This window comes from Sebastes fasciatus, chromosome 15 (genome assembly GCF_043250625.1).
Source record: "Sebastes fasciatus isolate fSebFas1 chromosome 15, fSebFas1.pri, whole genome shotgun sequence".
Classification (NCBI taxonomy): domain Eukaryota; kingdom Metazoa; phylum Chordata; class Actinopteri; order Perciformes; family Sebastidae; genus Sebastes; species Sebastes fasciatus.
The window spans coordinates 25297093-25319910 of NC_133809.1; the positions used below are offsets into that span (position 1 = coordinate 25297093).

At 40.8% G+C, this 22818-nt stretch overlaps 1 protein-coding gene across 3 annotated transcripts in view; it reads right to left on the reverse strand.

The window, feature by feature from the left end:
• LOC141783801 (zinc finger MYM-type protein 4-like) overlaps positions 1–22818 on the reverse strand; it is a 32569-nt gene continuing 9751 nt past the window's right edge. For 2 of the 3 annotated variants that reach the window (XM_074661316.1, XM_074661317.1), the window contains exons 8-30: positions 21620–21851; positions 21293–21508; positions 20898–21048; positions 19578–19693; positions 19097–19459; positions 18801–18951; positions 17923–18098; positions 17620–17797; positions 15171–15281; positions 15025–15068; positions 14655–14793; positions 7047–7192; positions 6817–6934; positions 6379–6684; positions 4973–5049; positions 4498–4627; positions 4246–4397; positions 4035–4149; positions 3629–3673; positions 2671–2919; positions 2359–2470; positions 2180–2248; positions 1252–1538 (exon numbers count right to left, since the gene is read on the reverse strand). In XM_074661316.1, the coding sequence (XP_074517417.1) occupies positions 1391–1538; positions 2180–2248; positions 2359–2470; positions 2671–2919; positions 3629–3673; positions 4035–4149; positions 4246–4397; positions 4498–4627; positions 4973–5049; positions 6379–6684; positions 6817–6934; positions 7047–7192; positions 14655–14793; positions 15025–15068; positions 15171–15281; positions 17620–17797; positions 17923–18098; positions 18801–18951; positions 19097–19459; positions 19578–19693; positions 20898–21048; positions 21293–21508; positions 21620–21851 (3544 nt within the window). In that variant the 3' untranslated portion in view covers positions 1252–1390. Of the gene's footprint in view, positions 1539–2179; positions 2249–2358; positions 2471–2670; positions 2920–3628; positions 3674–4034; positions 4150–4245; positions 4398–4497; positions 4628–4972; positions 5050–6378; positions 6685–6816; positions 6935–7046; positions 7193–14654; positions 14794–15024; positions 15069–15170; positions 15282–17619; positions 17798–17922; positions 18099–18800; positions 18952–19096; positions 19460–19577; positions 19694–20897; positions 21049–21292; positions 21509–21619; positions 21852–22818 lie in introns of all 3 variants that reach the window. The other variant, XM_074661318.1, reaches the window with a different exon arrangement.

The window sequence follows — 22818 nt, forward strand, 5'->3', positions numbered from 1 at the left end:
TGGATGGATGCATGAATAGAAACAAAATTACCACTGCCGACAGTGGTAAATATCTTAGGCACAGTGTCATAATACATGTTTTTGATTGTATGGATGGCCAACAAAAAATCACACTATACCATACACACCATTAGTTATAATACAGGAAACCTCAAGGGTTAGGGATTGGGAAAGTATTGTGTCCTCCCAATTCCAATTTTTCAAAATTAGGGAACAAGTGGAAGAGAAAAAAAGGACAGCAGATATTGGCACAGTTAGAAAGAGGACATAGATACAGGCATACATAAACTGGGTGTAGGTAATGAGCTTTACTTTACCTCTAGGAGCTATATGAGGGAAAGTTGTTGGGAGGGAAATAAGGCCACCCAAGATGAAGAATATAAAAGGAGAACAACATAATATCAGATTACTAGATAATAATAAAACAACAAAAGATGAGAGGCACTGTGAGTCTCCTCTGTTATTACAAGAAGGGTTACACTGATATACTGTACAGTATACTGGTTTAACAACATATTCAATCAGATATTGGCCAGTGTCAACCAGCCAATGTCATCCACCTCCAATGTGATGATTATGAGGCAGTTAATGTTTCCTTTAACAAACACTACACTGGAGGTCTGTGGGAAGTGCTTCACTTGAACTGAGTGACATTTTTGTTTTTAACCAAGTTTTTGTGCAGCTATGCATGAATACGCCACACTTTCAAAATTGCAAAACCTGCTGAAAAACGTCATCGTTTTAGATTTTTGGAGTAATTTAAAAGCAATCCTTAAATACCGTGCTGATGCAAAGAAGGGCAACAATGATAAAACAGCACATTTAAACCAGATCGGACCGTGCCTGATGGATGGAGACTCTCGTCGTCATCTACATCAGCACCGACTCTTCTCACGTGCAGTTTGCTGCTCACGCCAGTCTAGTATTGCAGAAGTCTGTCTCTGAAATAAAAAAGTTCATCTGACAGGCTTGGCCTGGACCATTACTGATGGTAAATAAACCTGCCACATGTGATAAATGATGGGCATAAATATCACTCTGGTGTGACACGATGAGAAAAAGAAGACTGTCCCCTGACCCCTAACACTCCCTTCTCCATGTTTTAGAGTATTGGATGTTTGTAAACCCGTTGTGCATTTATGTGGAGGAGGGGATGGCCACTGAGGTAACTAAATACAATGATCCCACACTTTGAATGGTCTTTAAATGTGTCAACTCTTTGCGACAGTGTGTCCTTTCATTCTATCTTTGTTCTGTCTCCCGGTGTTAGCCTCCGTCTGAATGGCTGATGGGCGTACGTACAGCTGCATTTCACTGTGAACTGTTCGCCATTGGAGAAGGTTTCCGTTGCAGAGATCATAAGCAGGGTGTGAATAGGCAGAGTTCCATATCACTGTAAACTGTCATTATCAGCGGTGGCTGAGGCCTGATGTTGGGCTCGTTCCTTGTGCTGGTGGACCTCTCTGACGGCCAGGATACGCGTGAGCATGCTCTGTAGAGTGGCGCCCTCTAACGGTTGAGAGGTGTACCAGAGGGGACTGTTGAGGTCAGAAATGGAAATTTTAAGAAAATGTAATTAAAAAAATATTTCTTCTCACAGTATTACGGTGTGTTCACACCAAGAGGGAGGGCAGCGAACTTTTCGCGATAAGAAGCCCTGGTAATAAGTGACACATTCATCAGTGACTACGTTTACATGCACACTTACTGTATATTTACAGTTTGCGACACGCGGCCTCTTGCCTGTTTACGGCCAGCGTTGTGCCAGCGTTGTACACAAACCAACTAGCCGACAGTTTGCAGAAATGCATGACCTAAAAAAAAGCCCACATTTCTGGTCGGAAGGAGAAACACACCTACTTTTAAACGTTATGAAAGACTCGGATAACAGGTTTTTGAGTATGCACAAATATCACAACGCCGACCTTTTCAAGAAGGTGGTTGAAGGAATGAAAGAGGGAAGGTGTGTTCGCACGGTTGAACAAGTCCGTCATCGGTTACGTAAATCGGAGTATGCACGGCTAAACAGGAGTATTAGTGGATTATTAATTTTCATTAACCATGCAAACAGCTTAGTAGGAATATAATCTTTTTCTGAATAAGGCAAAAACTGTAAAATATTTTGTGCATGTAAACGAAGTCACTGAGTTTCTTTAATGTTGGAGGGACTGACTCTGACCTGTGGGTGTGCACATTCTGTTCAGGCTGCAGGAAAAACACGTCGGTTCTCTTCTTCACCGACTCAGGGCTGTTAGAGAGCAGGAGGACAGAGAAGGTGAAGCAATTGTTCAGTTTTCATACGAGTGCTGTCGCCTTCATTTGTTAGTTTGCCTATAGGTGTGTGTGTGTGTGTCTCACCATCTAGAGAGGTAGAACTCGTACAGTCTGACAGGACAGTGTAGAGGGTTGGCGACATTTTCAAGCATCTCCAGGTCTACCTCTTCCTCTCCCTGCCTTTTTCTGAATCGCTCTAAAAACAGAAATAAGTACCACAACTCACTCAGTTAGTCGCTATTTCCAAACACATTATACTTTTTGGTTACCTGTCAGTTACCTGCTATTTTGTACTAAACATTGTCAGTTTGCTCAAAGGCACAGCTGCGTAGACAAACTACTATCATTACTACTTTAATTTAAAAAGACATACATGTATGATTTTATAACACCCACCTGAGTGTGGCATGGCAGTGCTGCTTCCCTGGTACCGGAGGTAGTGGACTTTGCCGGCTCGGTTGCAGGGTTTGGATTGTCGAGTGAAGTTGGTGAAGGAGAGGCTTTGGTGCTGCCCCAGCGTGGTGAAGCCGAAGTTTTTGGCGCAGAAGAAGAGCACCGTGTTGAGCAACACTATGGGGGAGTAGGCGCCCAGCTGCTTACACTCCCACAGGTAAGACTCCACCACACGGGAGGAAACAGCACCACCTTAGAGGGGGAGAGATGAAGCAGGGAAAGAGCTGAGTGAAGCGGAGACTCAAAGTGCCTGTAGTGGGCGTTAACCAGTGGGCAACCTCCAGGTCTGAAAAGTGAGGCCAAAGTGGAAGTGTCTAAAATAAATGCATTCTCTCTAATAGCCAGCAGGGGGCGACTCCTTTGGTTGCAAAAAGAAGTCAGATTGTATAGAAGTCTATGAGAAAATGATCCTACTTCCGATTTTTTTCCCTCAGTAAACATTGTAAACATGAGTTTATGGTCTCAATCACTAGTCTCAACTCTTCTTCAATACAGCATGATGTTCATTTAGTAAATTATGGTCCCATTTAGATTCAAATAGACCATAAAGCAGGGGATGCTTTAGGGCGTGGCTACCTTGTGATTGACAGGTCGCTACCAAGGCATTGTCCGGTCTTGGAGTTGTCCGTATTTTCGTCTTAGAACTTTAACCCTTTCACAATGAGTTTTCAGTTAATAGCAACATTTTGGTCGCCTAAAAATGTCTTATTCAGCTGTTGTACTTAGCTCCACCCTCGTGTCACTCCTGGTTGCAAAAAAACAAGATGGCGACGGCCAAAATGCCAAAATCAAGGCTTCAAAACAGCAGTCCACAAACCAATGGGTGACGTCACGGTGACTACGTCCACTTCTTATATACAGTCTAGTGTTAACTGGCAACCTGTTCAGGGTGCTTACATACCTTTCGCCCCACTGCATGCTGCGGAAGGCTTCAACCTGGCTCTGACTGAATGAATGAATGAATGATGGATGTATTAAGAGAAATGGATTTGATGTTAATGAATACTGTTTTTGTATTATTACAATCAGGTTTATGGGGTCAACATGGCATAAAAAGGGTTTAAAATTATTTTTTAAAAGGATAACCTTAGTAAGGTTTGAGACAACCTGTTATATTTAAGGAGCATTAATAGATTTGTTGGCCACTTGGGGACAGCGGAACAAGCTGTAAACACAACATTGAAATGTGATCAACTTATAAAGTTCATATTGTGAACCTGATAGCAAAGTATTGCCTAATAAGTTTCAAAATGGGGTGTGATTTCATGAAAATCTTAAGGATTCTGACTTTATGTCAGTGATCGTACCACTAGGTTGTAGTCTGGGTTTCCAGAGTCGCAGCATCCCACTGATCTTGGTAGCAAACTGGCTGTACAGCTCGTCAGTAAAGATGTTCTCTATGCGGCCCTTCATGAACAGATACTGTTCAAAGAGGGGGAGACAGAAAAGAAGGAATCAATAAGAAACACACTACAAGAATCAAGATGGAAACCAGTGACAAAATATATATGTGTGTACCTGTTGTATCCCCAGACAGAGGTAGAAGATGCTGTCTGGGCTGTAGGTCTCTCCATTGGGCCGTCTCACTTCTCTGATGAAGCGAGACAGAGCAAAGCTCAGCTCAGCAGAGTCACACTGAAGGACGTCTTCTTTAATATCCACTATGTTGGCTACAGGGGAAGAGACCATAAAAAAAAAAAAAAAATAGGTTACAATAGAAGAAGAGATATCCTAAAATAAAACTGGACTATAAAGAGAAGTGAGGCTCACATTCTCCCGGGTGTTTGTTTTGTTGTTGGACCCAACTCTTCCATGCTTTAACCCCATACAGGTGGTTCAGTTTGGAGGCGACTGGAGTCACCACCGCTCTGCGGTTCAACGAAACAGTTCGCCTTCGACTCTGGATGGATGGAAATGCAATGAATACCGGGTAGTGTAGGAAATGGTTGACATGACTGAAAGGTTGACTGTGAGCAGAAAATGCACTTTTAAGGTAAAGTTGGGCGTATTTGAAAAACCTTTTGGTTCTATAAATACATGAAATATTCAAGAATGTCCTAACATCCAAGGATAGGGAGGTACTCTTTGTTAAAAAAAGGTTTCTCACAGCTAGAGAATCACAGAGCAGCCTGAAGAAAACGTGTCTGCCTGCAAACTAAGGTCAGTAGGTTTTAAATCAGAAGCTGATAAAATGAATGAATGAATGAATGAATGAAAGACTGCTGATCTATCAGGGAAATCATACCCGTTTCCGGCTGGAGAAAACCTCTCTGGATCTTTTCACTCCTCGCCGTGGAGCAGATGGCTTCTGATCCAACGATTCTGTAACAACACACACAAAAGATGTAGCGAAAGTATGTCATCCAGTTTTTTTTATTCCCAGCAGATTAATTTGAGTTTTTACTGAAGAAGCAAGTGAGAAAAAAAATTCTGCTGATCCATTTTCTAAGTCTGATCTAACTTGTTTTCTCTCCTGTGTTTATGACTTAAGAACAAAGGCCTGTACTGTGAAACAAGTTCAACATACCCAGGGTATCTTCTCGTTATCTGGCTTAACTAATCCTAACAAACAAGATCCTTCTAAATGGTCCTACGACGTTGGTTATAAACTCGGTAAGTCAACCCAGGGTTTCTCCATCTGGCAACGAGCGTGTTCACAGTAATAGGGCAGTGTTTGCAGCATCTGACCAATCACAAACATGGACAAGTCTACTGACCTGCAGACAGACAGGCAGAGCGGCACATTTTACAAAGGAAGAGGAATATTAGACAAATATGAAGAAGTTAAACACATAATCCAGAGTAAAAGTAACACAGTTGAAGTTGCCAAATGCAGGAAGGACAGCTGGCAAGAGAAAAAACTCCCGATGTGTGAATGTGTAAATTAACTTATTAATTTAACGGAATACTCAAAAGTCAGATATAGTCGTCTAGATATAAATAGCTCTTAGAAGTGTGTTGGATGAATGTATTACACTTCATTGTGCCCTTTTACAAATACGTGGCGTGTGTGACTATTTCAACCTTCTTTCCGCTGCGGCACTCTGCGGCACTCCGGTGGTGTGAAACAGACTCAAGAGCAAGAAAAAAAAAATATATAAAAATATAATTCAAAGCGGTAAACACCTACAGCATAAATCCAGCTGTCCTTCCTGCATTTGTCAGTTTAAACTGTGTTGTTTTTAGCCTGGATTCATTCATGTTTCCTTCCAGGTGTGTTTTACTTTCTCCATGCACTCTAAACACAAGGTTCATATATTGTGTGTTAGCAAGTTATGTAAATTAAAACTCACCTGGCTGGAAGAAAACATGAATGCTTTTAGTCCTATTTAGAACATGGGGTAGTGGTGCACTTCCGCCTCTTGTGGACGAAATGAGTATTACAACAACAAAACATGTTTCACCTACCAAAGTTTTTTCACCCCCACCCACAACAACAAAAAGTAACTTAGAAAAATGATCCTGGCAGACCTCCCACCTGTTTTACTGATGAAATTAGAAAGATTATTCTAGCAAAACTTGTCCACCTGTTTTTAAGTCATAAACACAGGTGAGAAAACTATTTAAATGAGACTTAAAAAATGGATCACCAAATTTTTTCCCCCACTCGCCTCGCAGGGCTTCCATAGACATATTAATATGATGGCTCACCAGACGGGATGTCAGTTTCCAAGTCCATCATTGGAGAGGAGGGAGGTTCATGCTCAGCACTGGTGGTCGGTGGGTCGCTTGTCATCGTGGTCTCCTCTGGCTGGGTATTAGGTTGGGGATCCGTTGACTCTGTGGGATCAGTTGACTTTGTGGGATCAGTTGACTCTGTGCTGCTCTCTGAACTTACAGTAGGTGGCAGGTCGGCTTGTACTGCTTTTTCAGTCTCCTCATTTTCACGGATTATGGGAGTGACCACCTCTGACTTCAAGTCTCCATTGTAAGAACTGCTCTGGTCTGCAGCAGACACTAAAATAAACATAGATGAGGAGAAATTTGTGTAATTAAGCATTTGATATTTGAGTACTTGGATTGATTAATGTAGCAAACATATCTCAAGCTTTATAATACAAAAAAAATCAGGACAAAAACTGCCCTCACCTGCACTGGAAACAGGCCCATCTTTCTGTTTTTCTTCCGTCACGGGCAAAGGCTCCCACTGGACCGCAACATCTTTCATGTCCTTCTTCTGTGTTGGTACTAGTATGGGTACTGGAACCTGTAGAAAAACAGGAGAAACAAATTAACATTTGATTTGCTGCAGCGAATACTGAAAACAAAGTACATGAATCATTCTGAATTCCGAGAATTACTAATGAAATGGGACGTACAGGAAGGGGCATAGGCATTGGAACAGGTGTGTGCTGGGAGTACATGTTCATAGGCACTGGAATGAAGATTGGTACCGGAACCGGCACCATGAACACCTTCACTTTCTCATCTCCTGAGGAAGAGCTAGCTGAGGGCAGAGCCAGGGCTGGAGGAGGAGAGATCATGAAGAAGAGATAGAGAGAGAAAGAGAAAGAGAGGAGAAAAAGAAACAAAAACATGACAGATTAGCTTCAAAGATGAAAACTGGATAAAAGAAACTAAAGGAGGAAATGGTAAAAAAGGAAAATTAGCTAGTGACAACTCACATTTATAGTGCTTTTATTGCAGTAAAATATACTACAATCAATTATATTATACTACTATATACAGTCACAAAGCTGCATTTTTCTAGAATGCAGAAATGACGAGTAACCGAAAATTCAGAGAACGTGCAACCTCTGGGTCAAACTTAAATCAAACTATTACATTTGAGGGCGAGGAAACTATTTTTAATTTTCATAAAATTATTCAAAAATACATGCATGAATACATTCACGTTAAGGATGGATAAAAAGATTATATTCATCATCATCACCATGCTGTATCAGTTATTTTGGTAAACATAAAAGAAATCACCATAACTATGAGACCATGGTTGAAAATACTGATAACCTCTATGTCGTGTGTGATCATGTTAATCTGTAACTCTCAAAATTGACAAAACATTTTCCCATAGACATGTCAGCTGTCATAATGAAATAATGTAGTCGTGACTTACAGAAGCTAAAATGTTACACATAGAACCTTTAAGGAGACTGAAATCAAAACATCTGCTGACTACATGTAGCAATATAGTTTCACCGAACAGCTGTAGTACATCTGTGGAACAGGTAATGACTTCACTAATAAACTGAATCTATGTAATTGAATGTGCATTCAGGTGCATCAACAGTTTCACTTTTCAAGGCATTTCATTTTTGGGGGGGAACACATGACCTTAGATTTAAGAAAAGTAAAACTATTATTTAATCAGAAAGATCTGTTGACATATCTACAGATTCCAGATGTTTTTGAAGTCACATCAGATCAAACTGATTTCATCATTTGTCATAATGGCTCCTGCCATCATATTTACCTGCCCTCTGTGTCCCTTCAGTAATCCCTCATACCCTCTGATTGCAGTATGCCAGACACTTTACTGTCCTGAGGCAGGCAGCAGAGCTGTATGTCACTGGAAACACATTTACTTGTGATTAAAGCATCTCAGTCTGTGGAAATCTATTCTGGCATATTACCAGTGACACAGTACTTCAGACACCTGTGGAATCATTTCCCCCTCCTCACTAATACATCTTTGCTTCTATTTGTATTTATAATTATGTTTTATTTATGTATATATTTAATTTTGTTATTCATTTCAAGCATTTTTCTGTAAAAATTAAGCTTGACGGTTGGGTTATGAACTGTTTTTTTACGCAGGTAAAATCCGAGAAATATGACACAAACACACAAATAACATTTTATTCACAAATTAAATTTATTGACGCATTTATTTGCATATAAAGAACGCATCATTTTCAGGTGTTGACAATATTCTTTTAAAAACAAACAAAAAAAAAGCAGTGATGCAGCATGATTTCACAATCTGATCCATGTCAGTGTTATCATGAAAATAAGGACAAAATAAAAAACATGCAGTTACAATGGAGACGTTACAAACACAAGACAGTAGGTTGTAAAAGAAGTAAAAAGTAAATTATTTATGACAGATGTAACACTGGGCTGGAATCAACTCAAACGTCAACCAAGACAAAGCCGACTTGCTCTGACAAGCAGACGGATGAGTTGAAGTCAACCTTGGTTCACATGACTGCATCAGTAGTGAGGTACAGCTAGGGTTTGAACTTTGACACATACATCACACATTCATAATAAACATTAAAATGTAGCGTAACAGAACAAATAAGATAACTGAACATCCAAATGAATGCCGTTTTCTTCACTCAAGACACTTAAAAAATTCAAGTGATTGCAGATTTTAACCTCATGTATACCTGATAGGTGCATCTAAAGTTAAAGGTGGGATGTTTATTGAGGCTATTACACTTTATCTCCTTGTTTGGTCAACTGGTTCTCCGGTCAATATGGCAGTGAGAGAGAGAACAGAAACTGAATGACATCCACCTAAAGATCATCCAACGGGTCTGACTGCCCTTTTGAGGGAAAATCGTTCATTTCTACAAGAACTGGACCGCTCTTGTCATTTCCTATGACATCCCCTTCGAGTTCATCTTTATAACACTCTACATTACAGAACAACAGCTGAGTTTCAGACCAACTGGTGCAATTTATTCAACTAACCAGCATCTTTAAATCCAGCTGATGAATCTTTAATGAGAATTTAATCTGACATGGTGCCATATCTAGACAGAAGTTATCTACACTGGGAGTGAAAATCCTGTAAAAAATGACACTGTTTTACAAGAAATTCCATTAACACAAAGAATTATTCAAAGAGGACCTATTATACTTTTGTGCTTTTTCTCTTTCCTTTAGTGTTATATAGTTTTGTGTGCATGTAAAAGGTCTGCAAAGTTACAAAGCCCAAAGTCCATCCCAAAGGGAGTTACTCTCCCCCACAGAAACACTGCTCCTGAAACGCCTCGCTTCAAGTCCCGCCTTTTCTTCCGTAACGTGGTGATGTCACCAGGTAACACATTTGCATAATACTTGCCTAGCAGTTAGTTTGACACGCCCTCAAACAAAGCTAGTTAGAGAGGAGCTGGAGCGGAGTCCAAAGAGTTTGGTGAGGTTGACCAATCACAGCAGAGCTAGCCAGCTGACCAATAGGAGCAGACTAGGCTTTTCAGGAGGGGCGGAGCTCAAACAGAGCTTTTCAAAAAAGAGGGTGAAAAGAGGTGCTGCAGCACAGCCGGCATGAGCAAAGTAAAGTGTTTTTTTGAACATTAAAGCATGTAAACATGTTCCAGTAGAAACACAAAGTACAATGTATGCACGTGAAAGTTCGCATAATAGGTCCTCTTTAACACCAATTTAGTACTTGAGTATTTCGTTCAAAGTAGAAGCACATTTAGCAGCACCGTTGCCGGATTCCAGCTCCATGAATTTCAATTTCAATTTCCTTGTTAAGCAGGTTTCAATTTGTTTTGAAATGGGTTTGCCGTGTTGGAAATGGCATGAGCTTAGGAGCTAATATCAAAGACATATCAAAAATTGGTTCTGCCTAAAACAATGTGGTTACCCTTCATAATACCCTGTACAGTGACGTACGTTTTTTCCATGGGCTGCATCGAGGCAAGTAGGTAGGCACAAGTGACCTTAATCAATGTAAGGATCGGATTCCATACTGTATGGCAGGTGTCATCACTGCTAGTAAAACAGTGAATGACTTTTCTGCCTGTAATGTAAAGTGACCGTGGTGGTAATAACATACTTGTGTGTGTGTGTATAAGAACCCACCAGAAATAAAGTGGCAGCACAGTCCATATACACGACATACACAAATCAAGTGAACAAGTGAACGAAACATTAGATTCACAAGTTTTAAAACACTTGACAAAATGTATGGTGATACGGGATCAGCTTTAATGGCATGTTCATGTATTGTGACAGTTTAATTAACGAGGTAAAAACATATTTTTACTAACACGTTACAGTACCATGTTGTAGGTCAGTGAAGCACTTAAGGAAGTAGTTAGTCCATCAGTTACAGACCACTTACACAATATAAATACCCTTTATGGGAAGATGATACAAACAGCCATGACAATCTGTTCTGCATAAATACTGGCATCTATATCGCAACACACCCATTTAAGTGCATCATCTCACTGCACTATCGGTTTGCAAATACACATTCATGTAACTGCTGAGATCGAATGGGTATCCTGCCTTTGCTGTCAATAAGGTTTTGGGTTAAACTTAAAACAGGCAACCACAAAAAACGAAGTTAAGGTCACTCAAGTAGTGTAGATGTGAACTGGTTAACCCTGTAGTTGTTTAATCTTGGTCCGGGATCAGGGTAGAAGATGACTTCTCATGTCAGCAGGTCAGGAGGCTGGGGAGATCAAAACTCGGGTGACACACGGGACGACCCTCTTAAGAAGTCGGTTGAATTGACTTGGAAAAAGCACATAAATGTGGAACGATCAGGTCAATGCAACGTTGTTGTTACTCTGATTGTAATAGCACTGAAGGGATAGTACAGATTTTTTGAAGTGGGATTGTATGAGGTAATTATACATACTAGTGTATTAACAGTGGTGGGATGCAACAGTACATTTACGGAAGCATTGTACTTAATTACAATTACAACTTTTTACTCCACTACATTTATGTGAGAACTTTAGTTACTTTGCTGATCCAGATTATGAACACAAAATACAAATCAAGTAGTACATCATGATGTATTATTATAGATTAAACTACCCAGCAGTATATAAAGTAGTTCAAATGAGCTCCACCTTTACCACCTTTTGCAAAATCAAAGAGATGAACACATGAATACATCCATTCTTATAATACAATAGTATTATGTATAGGATTTTGAAATGGACCATTCCGCAAAATGAGTACTTAGTTACTTTTTAAAGTAATTTTAAAGCTACTTAGGTAAAAATTTGGATGCAGGACTTAGTCATATTTCTACATGGTGGTATTTCTACTTTTACTTAAGTATAAGATCCGAGTACTTCTTCTAGCACAGTGTATTACCTACAGTAGATGGCAGGCGGCACACCCCTAGTTTTGATAAACAGACAGGAGTTACCAGCATGGGAGCAAAGCAATGTACTGCTGTAAACGGGGCTGGTAGCCAAACATATTTTAGCCAACTAAAAGAAAGGCTCACCTAAAAAAAAAAAATCAATATCAGTTTAAGTGTACGCTATATTTAGAATATTTTCACCGCTTTATCTTGCCGTCAGACAGTCCTTTCCGACGGGGATCTGAAGCCGTTATCTATGCTCTCTTCAAAGCCACCAGACTCCATCGACAAAAACAGTAATTTTACCTCACAAAACGTTAGTTGCTGGTCTATCGCTGCCTCAATCGGTTAGTTTGTTTGTATTATTGTGTGACTTTGGTGTTTTAAAGGGTTAGTTGGGAGTCACCAAGGCGGCTTAAATACGTTTTGCTGCTGCCCCCGTCCACAGCAGTACATTGCTTTGCTCCCGTGCCCGTAGTCCTTACCGTTTCTCCAAACTGGGGGTGTGCCGACCGCCATCTAATGCGGGTACCTCACATAACCACACTTCAAAAAAATCAGAACTATCCCTTTAACATTGTTGCAGTCATCACAATTTACACACACAAAATAGGAATCCTTGAATAGTAGATACAGCTGTAGTACAAACAATACATTTTTACTATTTAATGGTGTTCTATATTTAAAGAATAACTGAATACATTTTTGGTGTTATTCAGAAGGCTCACCTCATGTTTCTAGTTCCGGAGCTGTTTTGTAGATCAGTCTGGTGTGGTAGAGTTCAAAACAGGGTACAGGACAGAGGCTGGGCTCTCCTGAACACGTCTTACAGTAATACAACGTCTGCCTCCTCAATGTCCCACTCTTCTGCTCACAATGCTTGGTTTCTGAGTGCTCCGCCTCTTTTCTCTCCCCATCGTTCGCATCATGTGAGTTTACTCCCTTTGCCTCGTCCGACTCTTCTTCTGTTTTCCTCCCTGGCTCCTCATCCTCGTCCGTCTTCTGCTTCTTCTTCTCCTGCTCTTCGTCCTCCACTCTTTTCCTCTTGTGTTGTGAGCAGACCTTGCAGTCGGAGACAGTCTCCCTCTGGCCCAGGAAATGGCGTCCGGTTAGGCGTGCTGGCACGCCATTGCACGGCTGAGTTTCTCCCTGAGGTTTTGGTGACGGCGCTGGAGATGTGGATGCTTCCGCAGATGGCTGGTCTGGTTGCGGCGAGCTATCTAGCAGAGCTGGTGCAATTATTGACACAGCTTGTTGTGAACAACGAATAATTGAGTGAACCAAGAAAATGAATGAAAATATATTAGACGGTTGTGTAGGGTTGTGACAAACACCCTACAAAGGCACGCCAGCCATGGCCTGATGGAAAAAGGCCACTTTTATCAGTGCTACTAAAACTAGTTGTTACATTATTATTATTATTATTATTATTATTAATGTTTGCTGTGGGTATTAGCATTGATTGATGTATAGCTCGTACCAATTATTATGGATTGAAACAGCAAAAAACTCAATTTAGTACCACTAGTCTTGATCATTTTCATCATTTTTTTCATAATTTTTTTAACCATTTTGTCATTATCAAAATGTAAATGTTTCCTGCAGATAATAAGTTCTATTTGTCTTGGCAGAAAAGCCTGATATTTATACTTAATAGAAGGTCAATATTAGCCCAGTATATCACCGTCTTTCTTGTGTGGACTGTGAGAATAACAAAGCTCAAACAAGTCCAATATCATATTCCACAAAGTTAAAACCTGTTTTTGCTTTGGTGTCACTTCAACATCTTGATTATAATTGGCTCAACTGATTTGTGTCATAGAAAAATATTAAAACACAGCAACTGCCCATCAATAAACACAAGGAGGTGACTGGGAGAGATTTTTCTACACACCAAGCAGGACTGAAGATTCAACACCATCAGAGTGTGTTTAGTTAGGGTTAGGTTAGTTAGTTAGTTAGTTAGTTTTAAGGGTCCTTGGTAAAGCCGAGTTCACACTACACGACTTTCAAAGTCGTCAGATTGCTGTACTGTTCACACTACACAACTTGCTGCCTTGTAATCGGTAGTCTTGAAGTCGTGGTTATCATATTCCATGACTGAGTGATGACAGGGGGTCACACACCACAAGATCTTTCACCGGGAGGAATCCCTGATGAGGTCTCCAAACTACGTTTTGTCACGAAAACACATGCGAGAAATACACGGTAAATGACGTGATACATACGCGAGGCACATTGCTGAAGATGTCGTTGGCACGTGTCCACAAAACAGCCCGTTTCTACCGGTCTACAAACTCTTTTTTTTTACTATTTATTCTTCTAGGTGCAACAGCAACTTTGCTCCGTGTTAACACGGTCGGGTACCTCCAAAAACTGTTGGCGAGCGGAAAATCAGGGCAAAAGTTGTGTAGTGTGAACTAGGCATTAGTCTTAGGTGTTTCGTAAGATGTAAATGTTACTGTATAATACATGCAGTTTTTCAAATCTAGACAATGTGTTAGTATTTAAATGTATGTTTACTATCTGCTTAGCGTCTAGGCCCCTATTTTCAAGCTTTTCACATACCTCCATTATGTCTTATGATGATGATGTACTTGTATCTTAACCATATTGTGAATAGAACTGAAACTAACAACGATAGCCAATATAATATGAACGGTCATGGTGGAAAAAGTTGAAAATTGTATGAAAGCATCAACATTAAATCAATCAAGACCAATTTAAAATACTTAATGCTTGATGTTTCAAATGTCTGTATGAACAATGTTCTGTAAGTAGACTATATGTCCACCTGGTATTTGGAGTGCATTATACTGTCAGGAAGCTGCTGGATGGCACACGGTCCAGATAAAAATCCGCTAAACTATCCAAACGTGTTTGAGTGTTTTTTTGTAGTTACCTGCTAAATCATCGAAGGGTGTGGGCAGCTGGCACATGCTTTCTTGGTCCATAGTGAAGGGCCGACACAGAACTGATTTGTTCTTCATTTGACGTCGACGGGGGGCAGGCACTCGCATGGCATCGGTCTGAGTACTGGCCTGGAAGTAGACATCATAAATAAACAGAGAAGATCTGATATAGTTCTTTATCATAAAGATGTTGCAGTAGACTGTTTTATTTCTGGCCAGATCTCAAATCTTATTATAATATTTAGAAAATATTTTTTGGGTGCTGACTTTCTTGTCAAAAGTTTTAACATTTTTGAGTGAAGACCTACAGTTGTATGTCAGGTCTAACCTGAAACAAACACACCCACACAGAGTACATACATGGTCCAGGTTCTTGCCGTCAACGTTGGAGGTCGGAAGTGCTCCTAGAAAAGAGGAATAAAAAAAATGTAACAGCACTGCATTAAACCCCATTGTGAGAAATTAATATCAGAAATATATAAAAATAATTAACCGATATAACTAACCAGTAAGAGCCGTATCTGCTGACACACTGGGCTGAGTGGCAGAGCCATTGGCCAGTGACACAACATCAGCTATGACAGGATTCATCTTTGTGTGGTGGGGCTGGGTTGGAGCTGGAGGAAGAGAGAAACATACCGAAGTTAGAACCGTTTAGGGCTGTCCTGAATACCATTTTTTGGGCTTTGAAGCTTTGGTGAGAAATATTCGAAAGGAATTCGAAGCTTGGCTTCGGTGCGGCAAAGCAGGCTGACATGTTCTTCTGTCGGTTTGTCTCCATCTCTCCCGTTGTAGTGCCCAGGACAGTGCCGCTGCCGCACTACTGTACACACATCTCTACACACAACAAACAGCGATATCCATCTGAGAATAATTAATAATAATTAATGTTGAATATGAATAATGTTTTGGGATTATTCCTCATTTCATGGGCTATTTTGGGATGTATACATTATTTTTATTATATACTGTATAATATAAAATAAATAAATAAATAAAATAAAAAATCTGAAGCATTCAAATACTGATATGGATGTCAATTACCATGGTAACGATCAAAGCTTTAAAGGCCATGTTCAGACCTGGTATTAACATGCGTCCTCAGTGATCGAATCACAAGTGGACAGCTCCAAGTACCGGTGTGAATGCACTCAAGACGCATCGAGATAGGATCTTTCAGACCACATTCAGAGGCGGTCTGGGCCACATATGACCACATTCTTTTAGCAGTGTGTACGCATACCTTATCTATATGCTACATAGTATACAGACTATCAGACTGGGAACAGGAAGTGCATTATTATCATACTGTCGGAGATGTGTCAGTGTTTTTGTTCCGCTGCTTTGCGCAAAGCTGACACCCAACCGCCTGCTCGCTCTCCCTCCTCCCCGCTCTCTGAAGCTCTGTACTCCGCTGTTGTCTGGCAAAGGCAGCGGCATTACTGCTGACATTCCTGTAGTCTTACGTCACAACGTCTGCTGTATTAGCCACGTGTTTACTGCGTGTTTATTTGCATATAGAGCGGGGAAGTGAGATCGGATCACAAGTGGCTGCTCAAGGCACATGTGGAGACGCATTAATGCCAGCTGTGAACAGACGTACTTAAAGCTGTCCACTTGTGATCTGATCACTGAGGCCGCATCTTAATACCAGGTGTGAGCAGGGCCAAAGCTTTAAAGCATTTGGGTCAGCCCTAGTACAGATTTTGGTAATTTAACATGTGAGATTACCACTTTTCTTTTTTTGTCTTCTCCAAAACCTGAATGACGGGGTGCCGGTTTGTGCTGATTGGCCACAGGTTTTCACTCTAGTTGAATTTGACAAACAAAATAGAACATGCTGCTTTTCCTAACCTGAAGCAAAGCTCTGTGCAGCATGTAAACGAAACATCACCTGTACCAACAGCGTCGCAAATAATATGGACTAATGAAAACATTTTTCACATGGCTGAATATAAATACTAAATAGGTTCTGTTGTGTATTTGCCAACACTTAAAAGCTGTAAAACGATGACCATACCTGAACAACAACACATACTACTGTTTGACTATCAGCTGATAGAGATTCAATGTCATACCTTCCACCTCATATATGTTGCCTGCACTTTATGTCACTGGTTTTTGCTATGTAAGAAAAAAGGCATGCCGGCACAACCAAATGGAGGACAGCTACTGGGTTGAAGTGGGCGGGAGTCGGTTAGAAACAGTTATCAACATTTGAATCAGAATCTGATGACAGTTGGTGGGTTGTTTTGTTGCTGCGGAATCTGTTAAATTCTTAGTTAATAACGTATTTTTTAAGTCTTGTAACTCACTTTAAAAAAAAAGTTGCTCTGACATCCTTATAGGACAAAAATGTCTGCCTCAAAAACTGACATAAGATCATGCATTAATATTATTAATTAAAGTCAAAAAAGTTAAATCTTTTAACCAACTTCAGTCATGATTATAACTACCAAATATTAATTTGTTTTCAGAATTTTAACCATTTAATTGCCAATTTGTTATGAACAAAATTATTATTATTTTCTGAATACAAAATGCTTGGGGGGGGATTTTCTTTTTCACAGCCTGAGATATGTCAATGGTTAGCAACAACATTGATTTTGATTAATAGTGAGACACAAGGGTTAACTATGATTCTTGCTTTGTTAATCGTGAACATTCAATCATTTTTTACAGAAACACTTGACGCCAAGTTTTCAGAGAATTTAAATGTTCAGCCAAAGAAATCTCTTGTAACAGTCAAACCCAAAAAGTGAACCACGACATGTACTTGCAGCACAATAACTCCCACATGCCATGGGAACGAGCAACATGTATTCCTCTGTTAGCTGGAACTAGTGAAAAAAATACCATTTCAGGGTGTGTTATTTTAACTAGCATGAGCTTGTTGGCGTGTAGACTGCTACTCAACATCCCACTGTATTAGACTGATATGATAACACAATTTACCATATGGTGTTTGTGGGGCCGTTCCAGTACCGTTACTGCTGGTGTGTTGGCTCGCCTCAAAATGCAGGTAGCAGTACTGCAGCAGGCAGGGCAGGTTGCAGAAATTACGGACTGAACCCAAACACTGCAGCTTCTCAGTCATATAGCCCTGTTTCCTACAACTGTCGCATCGACCCATCTGCACAGGAGAGAGGAGATGGAAAAAGATTTTAAAAAACACAACCATGTTGAACATACAGTAAGGCACATTCCTTGGTTCAGTGGCATACAATGTACAGTGTAGTGGGACATCCATCTCCTTACCCCATAGTAGAGCACAGTGTACTGGGACATGCAGTGGGGTCTACAGAACTCCTCCATCCTGCCTCCATAGTGGCTGTGCAGCATCTTCTGGCTGATGCCGGAGCAGTAGGTGCAGGGACGCCAGGAATGATCCTTGTTACGAGATGTCTGATCATGTTTGAAAAGTAGCTTACAGCCTGGAACACAGGATGGGTGGGTATTATAGTATTTAAATTAGAGTACTACAAACATACATTTAAGCCCACAAGTCCAATGATGCAGATGAAATTCGGCATTTAGACCTATGTTGGTTATCAATTTAAAAGTACGGTCAGGTCAGAGCGGCAGTTTGTTTTGCCATGGTTGGTTAGGTCGTTTGTGTTATTGTGCGACTTTGGGGTTTTAAAGGGTTAGTTCAGACACACAACAGTTCGTCACACAACAACAAACAAACAAACTAACTGATCCGCGCATCGGTAGACCAGCAACTCCCATGTTTGGTTAGGTAAAATTATTGTTTTTGTCAATGGAGTCTGGTGGCTTTGTAGAGAGCATAGATAACGGCTTCAGTTCCCCGTCAGAAAGGGCGTGCAGGAGAGAAAACTGTTTTTAACTGCAGTGAAACTGTTGTTTTTGAAAAGGCTGAACAACAAAGAATGTGGACTAAACTATAATATTTCATTAGATGAAAACATGTAGTGAATTTTGGAAATAACAAAATCTCTCTTTTATCAATCAATTTTGACTTTTGTACAACCTACAACTACTGTAGGTAATACACTGACTAGGGATAAGAACTTCATACAACCCCACTTCCCTTTGAGGGTACAATTCTTCCTAAGGAATGCCTGTAAACTTTGTAAAAGAGACAATAAAGGGGAAACACCATGTTAACTCACTTTCACTGCAATAGTGTAGGTCCTGTTGGTTGTAACTGATGGTGTCAAAGAGCACTTTCTCCTGTTTACAGCCCTCACACACCATCAGGATATTCTTCTGGGTTTTATACTGCTCACCGCACGTCCTACTGCAGAACACAGAAATACGACCCTGCAGGAAACAATTAGCATTGATATTATTATTATCATGGTTAGTTGATGAGAGTTACACTCATCGTGCAGGCAGCTATAAGGGTTAGGGTTAAGTATCTGAATGTACACAGAGTCTGTATGTGCATGTGAGGTGTGCCGCTTACTTGGTGACTTAATAGCAGCGGCTTCATGTTGAACTGTTTGCTGCACTGATGGCAGGTCAGCTTGGAGGGGTCACCGGGCACACCCTCTGCTGGTTTCAGGGGCTGACCGGTGGGTGCTCTGGCCTGGGCTTGCCCTGGGACAGTGGGGGAGGACATGGCTGGGAAGGGAGGCACCAGTGGGGGCACTGAGGTATGACTGGGATGGTGGCCCGGGTAGGGAACTGAAGATGGGTAGTCCTGAGGGATGGGAGGGACTGAGCCGGCTCCGGCAGAGGGCCCCGGTTTGGGGGCATCTCTGAGGGAGGGGTCCCTGAGAACAGAGGTTCCGTTGATCAGGTCTGGCTGAGAGGTGTCACCAGACTTCTGTGAAGATAAATAAGAGCAATGTCAAATCAACAAGACGACTAGAGTTAGACAACAGATGCTCCATTAACAACTTGTATTTGATACACAAACGTTCTTATGCTACTGGTGCCTTTACCCTGTATATAGAAACACAGTCATAGGAGCAGAAGTTACGAATGGTGCCGTCCACCATGGCCAGATGATACTGAGGAACAGCTGATACCTTGCACAGGCAGCAGGGGAATGCAGCACCTAAGGGAAAAGGGTAACATTTAAAAAAAAAAAAAAAAACAGCTGCTAGTATGTGAGCATGCACTATGTGTATTAATTAATAATAAAAGAGGCTTTCCCTGGCTTTGGTTGCGATATAAAGTAAGATAAGATTAGAGATGCACCAGTCAATTGGCAGCCGATCGAAGCTGGACGGTTTTCAGCTGATAAGCCATGACCAGTGACCAGCTAATCAGTCTCATATTTCCTACTTTTTGCCAGGTAGATTTACATGTGTGCCGACGCCATGTGCCAACATTAACTATCACGTGGCCGCGGCACACGTGTGAATCTAACCGGCAAAAAATAGGGAATATGACACTGATCAGCTACTAAGAGGTAATACGTACGATAATACGTACGATAATACGTACGATAATACGTACGATAATACGTACGCGTTAACGTCACTTTATTTTAATGCCACTAATTTCTTTAATGCATTAACACAACTTGTGATTTAGGAGGTTGTAGCAGACAGTTTTAAAACTACAGTGAAGATACTGGTATCATATGAAACTAAAAAACCTAATGAATCTATTGGTACCAACCATGTCATAATAGCTTGTTGCGAAGGAGGCTTAATAACGCTCCAAACTTGCGCTAAATTTTGGCGAGGAAAACTGTCATAACCATTTTCAAAGGGGTCCCTTGACCTCTGACCTCAAGATATGTGAATGAAAATGGGTTCTATGGGTACCCACGAGTCTCCCCTTTACAGACACGTCCACTTTATGATAATCACATGCAGTTTGGGGCAAGTCATAGTCAAGTCAGCACACTGACACACTGACAGCTGTTGCTGCCTGTTGGGTTTGAGTTATGATTTTAGCATATTTTTTTATGCTAAATGCAGTACCTGTGAGGGTTTCTGGACAATATTTGTCATAGTTTTGTGTTAATTGTTTTCTAATAATAAATATATACATACATTTGCATAAAGCAAGCATATTTCCGTACTCCCATGTTGATAAGAGTATTAAATACTTGACAAATCTCCCTTTACTGAGGTGCCACCTGTAATGTTTTAAATTCAATAAATCCTTGCCTCTAGTATATTTATTCTAAACCAGCAAGGATATTATTGTGGTCACTGAGAAGATCTGAAGCCTGAAGTTCTTCATTTAAGACCGCATATACCAGCTATCCTTTGCACGTGAGTGTGTGTCTCTGTGGTGTGTCCTACCAGTGAGAATGTGTCGGGGTGGTCGACTCTGTTCCACGCAAGCGGATGAACAGTACAGCTGGACTTTGCCCCTTTGGTCTCGTTCCATGATGGTGAGGGACACTATCGCAATTTTGTGACAGTAGGCACACTCAGCCGTCTTTCTGCAGGTCTATGCGAGAAAAAAAATTAAACAATTAGTATTGAAGTTTATATTTGCTTGATAAACATCAAGACAGTGCTGTGTGTGAGTTTCTGATATTACATTCTGTGTACTCAAACTCACATCTTATTGCCATTTGGAGCCAGTAATGTGCAAAAATGTTCATCCTAAATGCTTCTGTCATAAATACTGAACTCTCCTTATTTTAAAATGAACCAAACAATATTATATAAAAATATATTTTATTGCATACCTGTTTGTAGGTGCCAATACAGGTAGGACCACAGAAGTTGAGCTGAGATCTGTCAATTGTGAGCGTCTGACATGAGCCTGAGCTGCTACTACAGTAAAGTCCACAGCCTTCACAGCAGTTCATGGCTAAGTGCCGCATCTTGCGCCACGTTAGAAAACAAGCATCACTACAGAGTCTGTGCAGACGACCTTGATGGGTGACTTCGTGCTCAATTTGCTGTAGAGATGATAACATTTAAAAACAAGGACAAAAAAGAGAATTAGACCATAGAGTAAAGATGCAGAGAAACTGTTAACTTAATAAAAACAGCCTTTTGTTGTCTCTTACTCTATTAGAGACTTTGCAGACACTGCACATGGGTTTGTCAGGCGGTCGCTCCACTGGTTTCTCAGGCGGTTTCTCAGGTTTCCTCTCTAGTCGTTTGTCAGCCCATTTATCAGGAATCTTGTCAACCTGTTTCTTCTTGTGTCTGAAGACAGACAGACAGAACTGGCCGCAGAAGTTGACGAAGTTACCGTCGTCTGGAATCGTGATCATGTCCCTGGGCTGAAGAATCTCCCTGCAGAGAGAAATAAATACAGTAGTCAAAAAAAATACAGGATGATGACAGGTTAGGGGACGGAACATACAAAGTGGTGACAAGGATGAAAAGTTAAATACTGAATTCAAATTGACAGACGTTATTATTTTGATTATGCATGCAAGCTTCAAAGGAACAGTGGCACCAAGTTTCTTACCTAGACAAGGCGTAAAAAGTCGGTATAAAAAACTGTTTGGAAGAGTTAAAAATATATGAATCAAGTTTCACCTTAATTAAACGATGCAGGAGTTACAGTGCTCTTTAAATAAAAATGACAATACGTATAGTGATATAATGGGAAAGAAAACCCACAATCATAGAGTTGAAACCGCTTATAGTGATCACGATTACAGTGATCTACCCCTTAGCTTGGGACAGTCTGCTTACAGTGTTTATTTTGGGTCTTTTCATACATTGCTACATATCCAAAATCATTTTAAAACTATGTTAGACTAACTAATTTAGTAGAATTTGATTGCAGTTAATTGAATTTGGACCGTCTGCTTTCCGGCTGGATACCGTAGGCTGGTGCTGCGTGCACATTGATTTCATGCCATTTTCTCTGAATGAAAAACGAACGTGCACGGGGAAAGAACCTGTGGTTGAAGCCACCCTTGCCAAGTGGATTGATAATGCCTGGTCATGTAATGCCCCCTAAGTGAAACTTTGCTGATGCTAAACTGGCTTGCAGCACACATGCCGACCAGCACCCGTCTCCCTGCATACTGCTACAGAGTGAGAGAACGAGGAGCCCCGGCAAAGGGGCACCGTTCACCTGCCTGCACGCTCGCTCTGCAGAGCCGGCCAAAAATGGCAATGCCACGCCCTGGGTGAGGGAAAAGGCAGAAGAATTGGCAGCGAGCCAGTAAATAGCAAAGCGGTTTCATTGCTTTATATTCATGTAATAAATACACAAATGTCAATTAGATGGTAATCTGCTGGAGAA